Raw genomic sequence first — 17,062 nt, 5'->3', positions numbered from 1 at the left:
AAAAATGAAATCGGTATTGCCGGCAGCAGCAGCAGTTTTTTTTTGTTTCAAATTTCTGATTTCATCAGTGTAGGAAACTCCTACCCAAGCAGGTCATCACCCAGTCCCCAGTTTATAGCCTGAGAGCCTTTAGACATCAAAAAAAATTACCTGAGGTTACACGGTTAGTAATGGGACTTGAATCTGGGTCTTTTTGACTCTGAAGCAGTTTCTCTATTCACTATATACCACTCTGCTTCTTAGCAGTAGTAGAAGTAATAAGGATAACATTAGCAACTGACATTTATATAGTGCTATCAGGCAAGCAAAGTACTGCAGCTATAGTCTTTCATTTGATCACTGACTATTAAGGAACAATTCAAAAAAAGTAATTTCTTGAGTGTCAGCTAACAAACATTTGACCATTTTTTCTTATGTGATTTATTTTTTATTTTTATTTCTTTTTAGTGTTCATTTTTTTTTTTTTACATTTTGAGTTCAAATTCCTTTACTTCATCCTATCCCCTACTCATTGAGAATTATGATATCCATTGTAACATGTGAAGTCATGTAAAAGATATTTCAGTATTAACCATTCAACAAACATTTATTAAGTGCTTATTATATGCTAGACTTCGGGTTTAGTGCTGGAGTGACAAAAGCAAAATTATGTTTTCTGCCCTCAAGAAGCTAATGGGAGAGAAAACATGCAAATGAGTTCTACGTATATAAAACAGTATAAGTGGAAAGACACTGGATAGAAGGCACCTTTTGTCCATTTTTATATGTGAACAGATCCTAAGGCTCATAGATCATTGATTTGGAATATCTCTAAGGTTTTCTTGTCCTTGTTTCACAGGTCCAAAAACTGTGATCCAAAGTGGTTCAGTAGTCAAAGTATCATAAAATAAAATGCCTTAAGATTCCAAAGCAGATTCTTAAAGAAGATTGGGAGTTAGGATCATAGATTTAGGGACCATAGAGATGATTAAGATCAGTTCCTTCATTTTACAGTAAGTGGAGACCCAAATATCCATAGCATGTAGAAATGGAGGGGACCTTGGACATCAGTAAATCGAATCCACTCTAATCAAAGATGGAATGCAGACATGGGGAGTGACTTGTTTTGGGTCAGTGAGAGAATTTAAGACCAAGGCAGCATTGGAAACCTGGTCTTTTTAGTCCATCCCTCTGTAAAGTACTTTGTTAGTCATAAGACAGTGATCAATTCTCCAGGGACTGTGATTTCCTTTTGTGGACCTTCTCTCTACCAAAGCAGAGCATGGCTGCTGCAGATTTTCAGACAGTTTCACAAGTTTCTCAGGCTATTCTCAGTTCACTGCCCCTCTGATGAAAAGGCTCCAGACTAAGCCTCTGGCTTCCTGTGTAGATGCTGACCGCCCAGCTCAGCTATATTGCACGTCTTTCCTTGTGAAATCAAACTTTGGAAGATTAGCCTGATACAGTTGTTTGGTGGGAGCCCAATTTTAAATGTTTAAAACATTTTTAAAATTATAGACTTAAAAACTATGAACAGAACAGCTGAATAAATATAATTAAAGCAAAAATTCTGGACTTAAACACCCCCAGAATCCATCTCTATAAACAGATCATAGCACAAAAAGTTTCTATGAATCTCCATTTCATGCCCCTTTAAAATAAATGTGCAAGATAAGGAATAAGACTTTTTGTAAAAGCCTTAATATTTAACCAAACAAAGTGTGGTGGTATAAGTGTATGCATTATTCTCCTAGTTCTGCTTGTTTCTCTCTGTATCAGTTCATAGAGATTTTCCCAATTTCCTCTGAAACTTATGTTTCATATCTTATGGAGCAATAATATTATTGACATGCTATATTATATTCATAGATCCCATAATATGAAAAAGAATCGTGGAAAATACTTAAATACTTAAAACTTGAAAGCAGTGGGAGAACCAGTACCACATCTATGTGACAACTAAATTGAAAATTCATACTGTATATTCCAAAATGTACATATCACACGGTATATGAATATAAGTTGATATGTAGAGAAGTAGAATTTATTATGCTGCATATGGTATGTTTATATAACATACTTTATATATACATGCACATATAATTTGATATATGTAGAAATAGAATCTGGCCAAAAGTTGCATATAATAGTCATATACCATAATTTATATATACACATATATTTTGATACATGTAGAAATAGAATTTGGCATATTATATTGTATACGATATATTCATATAGTATAATTTGTATATATATATATATATACAATGTGAGATATAAAAATAGATTTTGATATTTATATATCATGGTATATTATAGTCATATACATAATATACTACATGTGTTATGTTCCTATATTTTAATTTGTATGAATATATGTATGTGTGCATCCATGTATCTAATGTGTTATATTAATATTATTTACTTTTTATGACTTTTTTATAGCCATTCTCCAATAGAATAACTACCTCTCCGGTTCTATTTTTTTTTTTTTTCTGAAAAGAAGCTGTTCCAAGTGATTTTGTATGTAGGATCCCTTTCCTTTTTGCTTTGTTCCCTTTGGGGATATGTGTTTGGTGTTGGTATTATATCTGGGTCAAAGGGTGTACCACTTTACTGCATCAATGGAGGGAACATCCACATCAGTGAGTTCACAGGCTCAGTGATATAATGTTAGTAGAACCACTAATCTGTGGAATGAGCAGTCTTCCAACCAAAAAAGGGAGTTTGGGAAGTTTCCCTCTCTCAGTTGTCATTCTCAGTCCTGGATTTTTCAGTTTATTTATTAGCATGATCCTCAATTGATCTGATTTTATTTAGTCTTCTCCCCATCTCCTTGTAGTCTTCATTTGTTATTTTTATGGCACTCTCATATGATGTTATATTAATAACCCTCTGTTTATTCCACCATTCTCCAGTCCTTGAAATAATTCTGTTTAGTTTTTTGTATCACAAATAAAACAGCTATGAATATTTTTATTCGGATACACTCCCTTTAAAATGTTTATATTTGACTCCTTCCTTTTTTAACCCTAATCCTTTTTTTTTTATAGAGGGAGAAGACTTGATATGGAATATTGCCTAGATTTCATTATCTCCCAGAGCCAAGTACATGACCGTTTCATCAGAGTGCAGCCCATGTTTAAGTCTTTTAAACACTTGACACAGTGTCTGGCACATGGAGTAGATCCTTAATGAATATTTTCTGTCAGTTGGTCAATTGTTATTTGTCCTTTGTTCTCAAAGAACCATGACATCAGGGAGATGATACCATGAAATGCAAGTGAATTGGATTTAAGTGAGGGAGTGCTGGACAAGGTCATCTGCCTCAGTGTCCCCTTCAGAGCCAACTGGGTCCATTGGCCATATATAAATCAGGATGATTGGAGATGCAGTGGGAGACCTTGGACTTTTTAAGCTAAAATCTCATACAGGTCTTAGTTTGACAGAGGCAATGCTCAATCAGTAATTAAGGCTAGATAAGAAAATGAGGGAATGGCCTCTTTTACTCCTTTCCCCCCCAAAAAAAAAATTAATCTGGGAGGGGAAGATCCTCAGGCTTTCTGGCCAAACCAAAAACAGTTACTGAGCAAATCTGGGCCCAAGCAATGGCCTGGGACCTTTTGTTGACCAACCAGTGAGAGCCAGAGTGATTTGGGTTTAAGACCGGTCCTTAAAAAAGAAATCTAGCCAGTCAATAAGCATTTATTAAACACTTATTTTGTGCCTGATGCCTAAAGCCCTGGAGATAAAATATAAGTAAAAAATAAGACAGTTTGTGTTCTCAAGTAGCCTATAATTAACAGATAAAGACAGAAAACAAAAGGAAGCTGAACTGATGGAGGCACTAGAGGTGAATGACAGTCTTAACAGAGAAATCCAAAAGCCAGAGGAGCTGGTGGAAAATAGGGATCAGACTCTGCCGAGCCCCTTTCTCAGACAGAAAAGCCTAAGACCCAGCCCTCCAGCTAGAGGGACCAGTCAGAGAGGCAGAAAGAACTGTTGACTTAGGACAACTGAGCACATTCGGTCTTGTAGGATAATAAAATTTCTCACTCAGGAGCTTCCTGGGGAAGGAAGGCAATCTAGAGTCTGGAGAAGTCCAAAATCAATGGATTGGTCCCCATTTCCCCATGATTGATAGCTCCCCAGTGGTGATAATTTATATCATTAATAATTAGCATGTTTAAAAATTAGAATTAGTAATAAATATCACAAAAGCATTATTAGTATGATTTATATCATTAACATTAGTCATAATATATATCAATAATAATTATCAATGTGTGACTTGTTAGTAGCAATAATTTATATATTATCAATTATTAGTATTGTGGTAATAATTGCTAATATAAATTATTGCTAATCATTACTGCTTACTAAATCAATACTAATTATTAATATTTAGCATTATTAATAATTAGTATCACTAATAAGTATACATTATAATTCTATCACTGGCATAGTAACTAATTATTGTTAGTAATAATAATTAGAAATAATCATTATCAATGGTTACAAAATATTTTTATGGATAAGCGCTACTAATAGTTATATTATTGGCAATACTTTATATTATTACTACCATTATATAAATGATTCTCTTGCTTCTGCTCTGTTTTGCTCCATGTCGGCTCATATGAGTCCTTCTGGGTTTTCCTTCTCTTGCTCTTTTTTTATGGCCCAGTGCTATTCCATTACCTTCAGAGTATTCAGTTATTCCCCATTAGCTATATGGATGCCTACTTTACTATCAGGTTTTTCCAAACTCTTTTTAGTTCATCTAACATAATAAAGAATATATAAATGAATAAAAATTTTAGCTTTGTCACTTGCAAGCTCAATGAATAAGAAAGATATGAGAAGCAACATGGTATAATGGGTAATATCCTCCCCTTTAGATGTGAATCTCCTGTACTATGTTTGGCACATAATAATTAACATGGGCAGTTGGGTGATATAGTAGATAAAGTGCTGGGCCTGGAGTCAGGAGGACCTGATTTCAAATCTTGCCTCTGATACTTCCTAGTTGGGTGGCTCATGGGAAATCATTTATCCCCGTTTGCCTCAGTTTCCTTGTCTTTAAAATGAACTGGAGCAGGAAATGGCAAACCATTTTGGTATCTTTGCCAAGAAAACCACAAATGGGGGCATGAAGAGTTGGACAGGACTGAAACAACTGAACAACAAAAACAAAGTACTTTAATAAAGATTTTTTTCATTCATTCATTCATTCATTCCTCCATTCATTCATGGCTAGCCTTGGAATCAAGACTTGGTTAAGTCCTTCTGATGCTTACATGTGCCTCCCTCTCAGCTCAGTTATCTGCTAGCCGCTGTGTGTTATTTTTATGTGCACATGGATTTTTCCCCCCATTACGAATGTTAGCTCCTTAAGGAGGACTATTTTTTTTTCTTTGTCTGTAATCCCATCCCCACTTGGCGCATTCATAAATTTTCATGGATTGCTTGATTCAACCTCTGATCTTGCCCTGGTACAGGGAATTTCCACCCTAGAAGGTCCCCACATGGGTGCAAATACAAGTTTGGACCAAAATAAGGGAGATCACTCATTCAACAATCATTCTATTAAGTACTTACTATGTCCCAGGAACTGGGATAAAGCCCTGGGGATACAAATATAATAATAATAATAACAACAACAATAATAATGATCCTTTCCCATAAGGAACTTACATTCTAATTAGAGACAGAGACATCCAGGATAGAGTATTATGTGAAGTTCAAGGTATGGTCAACTAGGGACAGAGCCATAGCCATGGAGTCAGGAAAACCCGAGTTCAGATGTGGTCTCAGATAGCATGATCTTCTGCCTTAGTTTCCTCGTCTATAAAATGGGTATCAGAACAGCAATTATCTTCTGGAATTATTGTGAAAAATCAAATGAGATATTTGTGAAGCACTTAGCATAAATAAAGTACCTAATACTTCCTTGGTAGTATTATTTTAAAATTATTTTATTTTTGATTATGTTTATCAGAATAATAATTATCATAATATGCAAATTATAATATATAATAATAGAATCAATCACATATTAGTCATTATATAATTAAATGATAAATTGCTGCTATTTAAATTATTAATAGTTAGTTACACATAACTAATTATCATAACAATTGTGATATATTAATTATTATAACATAATAGAATAATTATAACATGTAATATTAATTATAACAATATATAATTATGCATAATAATATAATATACAATGAATCCTAACATATAATTATATAATGCACAATAATTATTGCATTGTTTATATTATATATTAATTATAAATGATGATATAGTGATGGTATTTAATATATAATTATATAATACATAAGTATAATTAAATTATTTTAATAAGAATAAAATAATTATTTTAAATTATTCTTTTTTTTTTTTTTTTAAGATAAAAGATTTTGATCAAAATGGAAGTGGTATTAGAAGGTGGGAGGGGCAGGTGTAAGGCCATTACTGTTTCAGAAGTCACTCTGGCTCTCATCCCTTTAGCCACAAGCCCACCCAGAGTGGTGACCTTTGATGAAGTGATGGCTGCTGCCAGGAATATCTCCAACATGACTCTTGCCCACGAGATCGCCGTCAATGAGAACTTTCACATCAAACAGGGAGCCCTGCCCGAGAACAGGTGAGCGAGGCTGGGTCTGTGAGGGGGAGGCAGCTTTGAGTGCCAAATCAATTCCTGGGGAAATGGATTCTCTTGCGTGCTCATCCAGAGCCCTATCGGGTTGGGGGATGTGTTCTCACAAGAGGTCGAGCTGCTTGCTTGATTAGGGAGATGGCTGGGTGTCTTGTTCTGGGGGAGATGAGCTGCAGAAGTTCAGAATTTAAGAACCCTGAGAAACAGGGGTTACTAAACCAGCAGTCCAAGAAACTTGGGTGCAAATCCGTGCACACGATATCTCAATTGTATCCTTCAGCAACCTAGGAAGCTGCCTCTGTAAGAACTGCCATCCCCATTTTACAGGTGGGAATACTGAGGCTCAGGATGGGGAGCTAGGAGGAGCCTCAGAGACATTTTACCCAGCTCCTACATTGTAGGGAGGTTAAGTTCCTTCAGGGACTGTGGGACTGAGTCTCTGTGGCTCCCCAGTGCCCTCAGAGCCAGGGCTGCCTCCTCCCAGAAGGGCTCGCACTGGGGACCTGGGCTTGGTGTCCCCTGGGACCTCAGGCTCTGGACTCCGGCCCCCGGGACCTAGGGCTTTGGGCTCCGGCCTTTGGGACCTCAGGCTTCAGGCTCTGGCCTCCAGGAAGCCCAGCGTAGGCCATCCTCACACACTGACCTCTTCTCCCTCAGCCTGGCAGGTCGAGTCAAGCACATCGTGCACCAGGCTTTCTGGGACCACCTGGAGGCGGAACTCAATGAAGATCCTCCTGAGTATGAACACGCCATCAAACTTTTTGAAGAAATAAGAGAGGCAAGTTGATAGAGCTTCCCCAATCCTATGGCCTCCCCACTCTCCCCCCTCCTCCTCCTTTCTCTCCCTTTCCCTCTTTCCCTCCATTCTGTTCTGTTCTTTTCTTTTTCCCTCCCTTCCTCTCTCTTCTTTCATTCTTTTCTCTCTATGTCTCTCCCTTTTTCTTTTTCCCTCCTTTTTTCTATCTAATTAAGCTTCTTTCTCTTTCTCCCTTTTTTCTCTTTTCTCTCCCTTATGCTTTCTTTTCTTGTCCCTTCTCTTGTCTCTTCCTCTTTTCTTCTTTCTTTCCCTCACTTTATTTTTTCTCCCTTCCTTTCTTTCCTTTTGTCTCCTCCTTTCTCCTTCCCTCCCTCCTTCTCCCACCTCTTCCTCTTTTTTCCTCTTTCCTTTTCTGTCTCTTCTATCCCTTCTCTCTCTCTCTTTCTTCTTCCTTTCCTTTCTTTCTGTCTCTCTCTGTATTCCTCCTCTCTTTTCCCTTTCCTTTCTCTCTCACTTTTTTCTCTTTCTTTTTATCCCTCCTTTCTTTTCCTTTCTTTTTCTGTCTTCCCCCATTCTTCTTCTCTTTCCCTTCCCTTTCTCTCTCTTTTCCTTTCCTTTTTTCTCTCTTTCTTTCCCTCTATCCTCCCTCTCTCTTTGTCCCTCCATTTCTATTTTCTTCTTTCCTTCTCTTTGTCCCTCCTTTCCTTTCCTTTCTTTCTCTCTCCCCTTCTATCTTTCCTCACTCTCCCTTCCTTTCCTTTTTGTTTCTCACTCTATCCCTACTCTCTCTCTTTCTGTTCCCTCTCCCTTTCTTTTTCTTTTCCTTTCTCCTCTTTCTCCCTCTTTTTCTTTTCTCTCTCTCTCTCTCTCTCTCACTCCATGCTCCTCTCTCTCTTTGTATTTCCTCCCTTCTCTCTTTCTTTTCCTCTTCCTTCTGTTTTCCCCTTCTTAGTTTTCCTTTGTTTCTACTTCTGTTTTCCTCTTTTTCTCTCCTTTTTCTTATTTTTTCTAAAAACACTTTGCTTGCTTTCATTTTTTTGAAACTAGCCAGGCAGGTTAAGAGTCAGAGGACCTGGATTTGAGCTTCATTTCTACTATTTACTGCCTGTGTGTCCCTAAATACATCTCTTTCCCCAATAGGCTTCAGTTTCTCCATTTATAAAATGAAGAGGTTAGACTAATTGGCCTCTGAGACCCTCCCAGCCCTGGATCTGAGATCCTAAATCTTCTCTGAGCCTCAGTTTTCTCTTCTGTCACCACCTAGAGGTACCAGAAGCTTAATTTCTATATAGCGTTTTAAAGTGGTGTTTCCTAGTCGGTAAGTCATAGACCCCTAGTGAGTCACAGAGTTACAGCACTGACTTGTCACCACATGGCACCTTACAGTGTCATCCCTCCATCTATCCATCCATCTCTCTCTTTCTGCCTGTTATTCTTTGTGTTTGTTTGTTCATCCATCCATCTACCCAGCCAGCCATTCATCCATCATCCATTCATCTATCATCTATCTGTTCATCCAATCAACTGTCTATCCATCTATCCATCCATCTATCCATCTATCCATCAACCCAGCCAGCCATTCATTCATCTATCTATCTGCCCATCTATCCATCCATCCCTTTATCTGTCTGTCCATCTGTCTGTCCATCTATCTAATCATCCATCCATCCATCCATCATCCATTCATCTATCATCTATATGTCCATCCATCATCTCTTCATCTACCATCTATCCATCTTTCTGTCCATCCATCTATCCATCCATCTATCTAGTTACCTATCCATTCATCTATCCATCTATTTACCCACCTATCTAAATAGTAATCCATCCAGATATCCAGTCATCCTTCCATCCATCCATTTTTCTATCCATCAATCTCTCCATCCGTTTTTCTATCCATCCATTCACTCAGCACATATATAATAAGTGACTACTGTGTATCTGTCAGACTTTGTTCTATCTGCAAGGGATAGAAACAAAAGTAACTTCTGGTTGAAAGAAGTTTACTTTTGTCGGCAGAGAAAAAAGCAGATACAAAGTAGATACAAGAAGGTACAAAGTGTCATTTTGATCTTAATTTAGCAAATGTACCTTTTTGCTTTTTGTTGAATTCTTTTTTTTTCCTTTTGGAATGGGGAGGTGTCTTTGAATTTGAATTTCCTCCACTCAGCCCCAACTCCTGTATAATTCTCCATCTTAGGGAGTTTCTGGGTGGTTTTGGGACTCAGAGGTGGTCCTGCAGGCAGCAGGCTGCCCCGCTGGCTCAGAACCCCAGAGTTGGGCAATCTCTCCAGCCAGCCATTCATTCATCCATCCCTCTGTCCATCTCTCCATCCATCCCTTTATTTCTCTGTCCATCTGCCCATCCATCCATCATCTATTCATCTACTATCTATCTATCCATCCAGTCTCCATCCATCTAGTCCAGCTGCCCCTGCCCTCAAAGAGCTTACATTCCCCTGTGGAGAAATCCTAACTTGGCAGTCCCTCAGACATCAAACAAACAAACAAACACTGCTTGGAACTTGAGTGTTTTTAAGTCCATGATCAGCCCTCTCTGGTCTCCTAAATCTCCTGTAGACTGAATCAATCAACAAGCATTTATTCAGCACCCACTAATGTTACACACTGGGCTGAGAACTGGGGATGTAAAGGAAGGCAAAACAAAAGTTTTCGCCCTCAAGGGACTCACGTTCTAATGGGGGGAGACACAGATGGACACATACAAAATACATGATGATGTGTCATGAAGATGCTCTTTAGGACTCAAGCTGAAGAATCTGTGTCTCATTTGTGAGCCCCTCCAACATGGCTTGTTGATTTGACTGCTACATAAATTATCCTTTTCCACCACAGCTTTAGAGCTGAAAGGAACCATCTAATCTAGTCCCCACTTATTACAGATTGGGGAAACTGAGGTCCAGTGTGGGAGGTTGACTTACCCTTGATCGAACAGCCAGGAAATGGCTGGGCTGTCATGAAAAGTGCTCTGGTGGAGTGGGTAGAAAGCCAGTCAGAGGACTAGGAACCCCAGAATTCAGTCCTGCCTGAGACCAGCCAGGAGATACTGGCTGTGTCAGCTTGGACGAATAACTTCCCTTTCTATGAACCTAAGTCTCCAGAAAGTGGAGTTGATAATTATACTCACCTCCCAGGCAAGGTGACAAAAACAAAGTGCTTTTCAACCAGCAGAATTGTACAGAAAGGTTAGTAATTGTGCTCTCTGTTTTATCTAAGAAATGACTTTCCCAACAAAACACAGGAAATAAATACCAGAGCCAAAGCATTGACCGGGTCATGTGAACCAAGGGCTGCACCGTAGCCACTGAACTGCACTGCCTTAAAAAGCTAGCTCAGTGGAAGAGAAACAGACCTGGCCTATCTAGTGTTCTCAGGAAGCCGTGCCCTACAACCTGCCCTTCTGCTTCTGCTGGCTTATCTGCAAAGGTTTTGAAATGGTGCCAGGAACTCTGGGTGATCTGAGCCTGCTGCTTTTAGGCTTGCTATATTGGGAGTTTGCTGCAAGGAAAGTGATTTAGTATGGGGAAGAAGGGGGGAAGGGAAGAAGGATAGGAAGAGAAAGAGGGGAAGGGGGGATAAAGAAAGAGGGAGAGGGAGAGAAAGAAGAGAGAGGGGAGAAGGAAGAGGGAAAGAGAGGAAGCAGAGAGGGAGGGAAGGAAGAAAAAGGAATAAAAGGGGGAAAGGAAGAGGAAGAGAAAGGAAGAAGAGGGGGAAAGGAAGAGGGAGAGAAAAGAAGAAGAGAGGGAGAGAAAAAAGAGGGAGAGGGAGAGAAAGAAAGGGGAAGAAAGAGGGAGAGAGGAAGAAAAGGGAGAGGGAGAGAAAGAAAAGAGAGGGAGAGGAAGAAGAGGAGGAAAGGAAGAGGGAGAGAAACAGGAAGAAGAGGGAGAGAAAGAAAAGGAAAATGAAGAAAGGAAAGGGAAAAGAAAAAAAGGCTGGAGAGAGAGACAGAGAGGAGATAGGAAGAGGAAAAAGGAAGAGAGAGAGAAAGAAGAAAGGGATAAAAGGGAATAAGAAAGGAACTGGGATATAGAGAGTCCATTCTTTTGGAAACTGATGTCCAAAGCCTTCCAGCCTTTGCCACATAAACGAGCTCATTGTGTTTTACTGTTCTATTTAATTTCAAGAAAACAGCCTTAAATTTTGTCCGAGTTAACCGGCTAAGTCATCATGCAAAAGGTAGAAGAGTAAATCTGTGCTTTTGCTCCATAACTGAGTGAGTGAGTTGACCCCTGACTCGTGGGTTATTTTGTAGTTCCAGAGCTCTCCAACTGGTAGATAGATGGCCATCCCATCCAACTCTTTTGCAAGTGAACTGCTGAGTCCCAGAGAGATTAAGTGACCATAGAATTTAAGTGATCCAGGGGCAGCTAGATGGGATAGAGTACTAGCATTGGAGTCAGGAGGACAGAGTTCAAACCTGGACACAGACACTTTTTAACACTCACTAGCTGTGTGACTCTGGGCAAGTCACTTAACCCCAATTACTTTTTCAGAACAAACAAAGCAAAAAAGAATATAAATAATCCAAGATTTAGAATATCAGACAATTAGTCCAATCATTTAGTTTCACAAATGGGGAAACCAAGGCCTAGTGTGGTTAAATAACTTTCTGTAGGTCATACGGTGATAAATGATGGAGCAAGAGATGAACCTTTTTCTTCAGTTACCAAATCTATTGTTCTTTCCACCTCTTTAGCTCATATAGCTGGTGGCCAGACGGCAATCAATCAATAAACATTTCTTAAACAGGTACTGTGGGCTAGCCCCTGTACTAAGTGGGGGAAAATGAAAGTCTTTCCTGTCAAAGGGCTTACAGTCAATTCTGATTGATTCTGATATCAAGCCCCTCCACCTTATCTCTGCCTCTTTGTTGTTTTATTTATTGGTTATTCTCATCTTGACACATACTAGAAAAGTCTGTATACAAAGAATTATTACTATTATTATTGTGCAAGATTAAAAAAAAAGTTCATGAAACCACAAATTTCTTTTAAGTATATAACACATTGCGCATGTTCTAAGGTTATGTCATTTGTCTCTCTCTGAACTGCCTTCTGTTCTATGTATTTTTCTTTTTAATGTTTCATTTTCACTGTTTTGTGTGATTTAAGGGGAACCTTCCTTCCACCAGCCCTTAAGTTCTCTTACCTGGGTTTTTTCTTGCCTTTCTCTTCCCTCCTCTCCAGACTCTTCTCTCCTTCCTGACTCCTGGTGGAAACCGGCTCCGGACTCAGATTAGTGAAGTTCTGGACACCGACCTTATCAGGCAGCAGGCCGAGCATCATGCCGTGGACATTCAAGGACTGGCCAACTACGTCATCAGTACCATGGGCAAGCTTTGTGCTCCCGTCCGGGATGATGACATCAAGGAACTCAAAGCCACTGGCAATATTGTGGAGCTGTTGAGGTTGGTGGTGGTGGGATTACAGAACTCAGTAAGCCCTTACTGAGCACTTACTGTATACCAGCTTCCCTTCAAAGCAGCCCTTCTACCTCCTCTGGAGGACCAGGGAGTTATCCCGGCTCTTTAGGTGCTGACATTCTATACAACTTGGGTAGAGCTCTTTCTGTCCAGCAAAAATTGTTATTATTCATCATGCGATTCCAAATGAGATTTTTTTGTTTGTTTTTTTGTTGAGGCAAATGACTTGCCCAGGGTCACACAGCTAGGACGTGCTAAGTGTCTGAGACCAGATTTGAATTCTAGTCCTCCTGACTTCAGGGCTGGTGCTCTATTCACGGCACCACCTAGCTGCCCCTCAAATGAGGTTTTCTTGGCAAAGAATGATTAGCCATTTTCTTCTCCAGCAGAGATCATCTTGTAATTTTTTAAAAAAATTTTTCATTTGTTATTTTATTTTTTTCCTCAATAGTATTTTATTTTCCCCAGTATATGTAAAGATAGTTCTCAGCATTCATTTTTGTAAGATTTTATGTTCCATATTTTTTCTTCCTCCTTCCCTTACTTCTCTCCTCCCCAAGATAGGAAGCAATCTATTTTGGTTATCTTGTATTTATTTTGTATAAACCCATTTATGTTCATGCTATCTTTTCTAAGAGACTGTAAGCTCTCTGAGGGCAGAAGTCATTGGATCAGAAATTTCCAACTGAAAGAAAACTGCTGCTATACCTACTCCATCCCTCTCATTTCTCTGATGAGAAACTGAAGCTCAGAAAAGATAAATGACTTATCATAAGATTGTAGAGTTAGAGCATGAAGGGAATTGGGAGGTCATTTAGTCCAGCCCCCTCATTTCATAGAGTAAGAAATTGAAGATGAGTTTGGGTTAAGTGACTTGTCCAAAGTCACATCGACATATCAGAGATGGAATTTGAATCTAGATATTCTGACTTCTGAGATTCCACTGAAATATTCCCTAGGCACACAGTGCCTAGGAGTGCTGGGAATACAGTAGGTGCTAAGTAAATGTTTATTGATTGATTTCAAAGAAGGAAGTGATGGGAAAGCCCCCTAATAAATCTCTTTTCCTAAAATAGAAAGCTCATACCATGGGTTCCCCGTTCTCCCCACTCCAATAGGAATAGGAAGAATTACCCAGGGCAAAGACTAGAAGGGACATAGCCCTCCTTCAGCCCCAGAGGAGCGCAGCAGACACACCCACAGGCCACAACCCAAACTGCCTCCCAGTCTGCATCTCGGCCCACTAAGGATGGCTGTTTGTTAAGCTCTTTCAGATCTGCGGTTTAGAATGCTTGATCCAAGGAATCTGATTCCATATGGAATATTTCACATTGGTAATGCAGGGTCCTTTCCCTCTCCTATTCCAGTATTAATGGAAGAGAATGGAAGCAGTGTGCCAAAGGACTAGTTACCCTCTTGCTCATTTCTGCTGGAAAGTCCCAATTAATTCTTATTTAAAAAAAAAAAAAAGTTTTCTTGATGCTTTTTAAAAACCCCTCTGAGAGAAAGGCCTGGAGAGACTTACACGAACTGATGCTGAGTGAAATGAGCAGGACCAGGGGATCATTATATACTTCAACAACAATACTATATGATGACCAGTTCTGATGGACCAGGCCATCCTCAGCAATGAGATCAACCAAATCATTTCCAATGGAGCAGTAATGAACTGAACCAGCTATGCCCAGAAAAAGAACTCTGGGAGATGACTAAAAACCATTACATTGAATTCCCAATCCCTATATTTATGCCCACCTGCATTTTTGATTTCCTTCACAAGCTAATTGTACAATATTTCAGAGTCTGATTCTTTTTGTACAGCAAAATAATGTTTTGGTCATGTATACTTATTGTGTATCTAATTTATATTTTAATATATTTAACATCTACTGGTCATCCTGCCATCTAGGGGAGGGGGTGGGGGGGTAAGAGGTGAAAAATTGGAACAAGAGGTTTGGCAATTGTTAATGCTGTAAAGTTACCCATGCATATATCCTGTAAATAAAAGGCTATTAAAAAAAAAAAACAAACCCTCTGAGAGCCTCCTAATGGGCTATGTATGGGTGAGAATTACCCAGAATGGATCTGTAGGGATGGTCCTCAATCTGCATCATGGGAGGGAATAGTCAGTTAACAAGCATTTATCATGGACTTACTATTTGTAGGCATTGGAGCTAGGCATTGGGAATTCAAAGAAAGGCCAGTGAGAATTGTCCCTACCCAGAAGACATTGCATTGCTTGCTTTTTTTTTTGGCAAGACTTGCCCAAAGTCATACAGCAGTAAGTATGTAAGGCTGGATTTGAAGTCAGGTCTCTCTGCCCTGATAAATCTCTATTAGCCCATGCAATTTCTTTTCTTTTTTTCTCTTTTTTTTGGGGGGGGAGGGGATGAGGCAACTAGGGTTAAGTAAATTGCCTGGGGTCACACAGCTGGTAAGCTCCTGACTCTGCCATCCATTGAGCCACTTACCTGCCCCATTCGAAATAATTCAATTATTTCAACTGAAGTTCTTGACATGGGGTTTAGTTTTAGCTTCGTTCCTTTCCCCTTCCTCTCTAACTCTTTCTCATTCTGATTTTTAAAGGCAAATATTCCACGTGCTGGACCTCATGAAGATCGACATGGTCAATTTTACCATCAAGAGCCTTCGACCCCATCTTCAGCGCCAGTTGGTGGACTATGAAAGGACGAAATTCCAGGAAATCTTAGAAGAAACCCCCAGTAAGTTCAGCATCAGAGTCTAGTTTCCTAAATCAGAGGCGCTAGCCATCTTCATCTTGTGACCACAGGAGTCCTTGCTTCTTTGTTCTTTCTTCTTCTGCTTTTAGGTCTGTATTTCTGTCTCTGCTTCTGTCAATGTCTCTGTATCTCTCGCCATCTGCCTTGTCTCTTCTTTGTCTCTGTATCTTTTTATCTCTGTGGCTTTCTACAGAAAAGTCTGGATATATTTCTGCCTCTCTATGCATGTCTCTCTGTGTCTCTGTTTTACTATTTCTGTGGGACTCTGTGTATCTCTCTAAATATCTGTGTAAATCTGTCTCTCTCTGTATGTGTCTATTTCTGTGACTTTCTGTCTTGGAATGTATTTCTGCTTCTTTATACATGTCTTTCCTTCTCTTTACATGTCTCTCTGTGTCTCTCTACATGTCTGTCTCTGAGGCACTCTATCTGTATAGCTCTCTGTGTATATGTGTGGAATCTCTGTACCTTTATCTGTGTGTGTGTGTGTCTATCCCTGTGGCTTTCTGTCTCTGGCTGTATTTCTACCTCTTTATGCATTTTTCCTCTTTTTTACTATCTCAGTGACATTCTATTTGTCCGTGTGTCTGTGAGAATCTCTCTCTCTATCTCTCGCTATCTCTGCCTCTGTATACATCTCTCTCTCTCTCTCTTTTTTATGGCACGTCTCCTTGTCTCTATGACATTCTCTCTTTTTATTTCTGTGTATCCCTCTGTCTCTTCAGTATATCTTTGTCTGTGGGAATTTGTCTGTCTTTCACTTTGGAGCAACCATCTTCCTGCCTCCAGAATCTGACTCGTTCACTAAGATTTGGTCAAATATGTTTGTATTTGAAGTCCAGCTGCGGGTCTTCCATTTCAAGGTGAGATGGGATGGGAAAGCCTGTTAAGTGGGCCAGTCACTTACCCCCTAGAATCTTCCTCTTCCTCCTTGGCAGAATGAGGATAATAATGTCTTCATGATCCGCTTCTCAAGGCCATTTCCAAGGAGATCCCAGGAGGCTGGGCTAGAGCAAGAGACTTCACTTGCTAAGTCTATTTTGGTTTGGTTTTGGTTTTTGAGGCAGTTGGAGTTAAGTGGCTTGCCCAGGTCATACAGCTAGTAAGTGTTAAGTGTCTGTGCTGGGTCCTGGTATCTGTGCCATCTGCCACCCCCACCTTGCTAAGCCTGGGAGTCAGAAGGAGAGAAAGGGAAAACAGGTCCTGCCCTCAAGGAGCTCACATTCTACCAAAGGTTCCAAACTTATAAACATAAATATTCATGGTATTATTTGAGGAGGAAGGGGGCACTAACAGGGAGGATCTTTTCTTCTGTCTTTGCCTTCCTTGGGGAATATGTCTGACACTGTTATTGCTGGGTCAGGGTCTACAGGGTTTAGCGACTTTTTCCAAGTGCAGTGGAAAGAACACCATCTTTGGGACCTGGGTTCAAATGCTGCCTCTTGTCCTTTACTACTTGGGTGACTTTG

General features: G+C 39.6%; 1 protein-coding gene across 5 annotated transcripts in view; it reads left to right on the top strand.

The window, feature by feature from the left end:
* The window catches only part of TCP11L2 (t-complex 11 like 2), a 61,018-nt gene that overhangs the window by 22,789 nt on the left and 21,167 nt on the right, over positions 1-17,062 (top strand). For all 5 annotated transcript variants that reach the window (XM_031940084.1, XM_012550626.3, XM_031940083.1 and 2 more), the window contains 4 exons: positions 6,505-6,640; positions 7,310-7,430; positions 12,617-12,837; positions 15,439-15,575. In XM_031940084.1, coding sequence (XP_031795944.1) covers positions 6,505-6,640; positions 7,310-7,430; positions 12,617-12,837; positions 15,439-15,575 — 615 coding nt within the window. The remainder of the gene's footprint in view (positions 1-6,504; positions 6,641-7,309; positions 7,431-12,616; positions 12,838-15,438; positions 15,576-17,062) is intronic.

This window comes from Sarcophilus harrisii, chromosome 5 (assembly GCF_902635505.1).
Source record: "Sarcophilus harrisii chromosome 5, mSarHar1.11, whole genome shotgun sequence".
NCBI lineage: Eukaryota > Metazoa > Chordata > Mammalia > Dasyuromorphia > Dasyuridae > Sarcophilus > Sarcophilus harrisii.
This window is presented reverse-complemented; position numbering and strand designations above follow the sequence as displayed.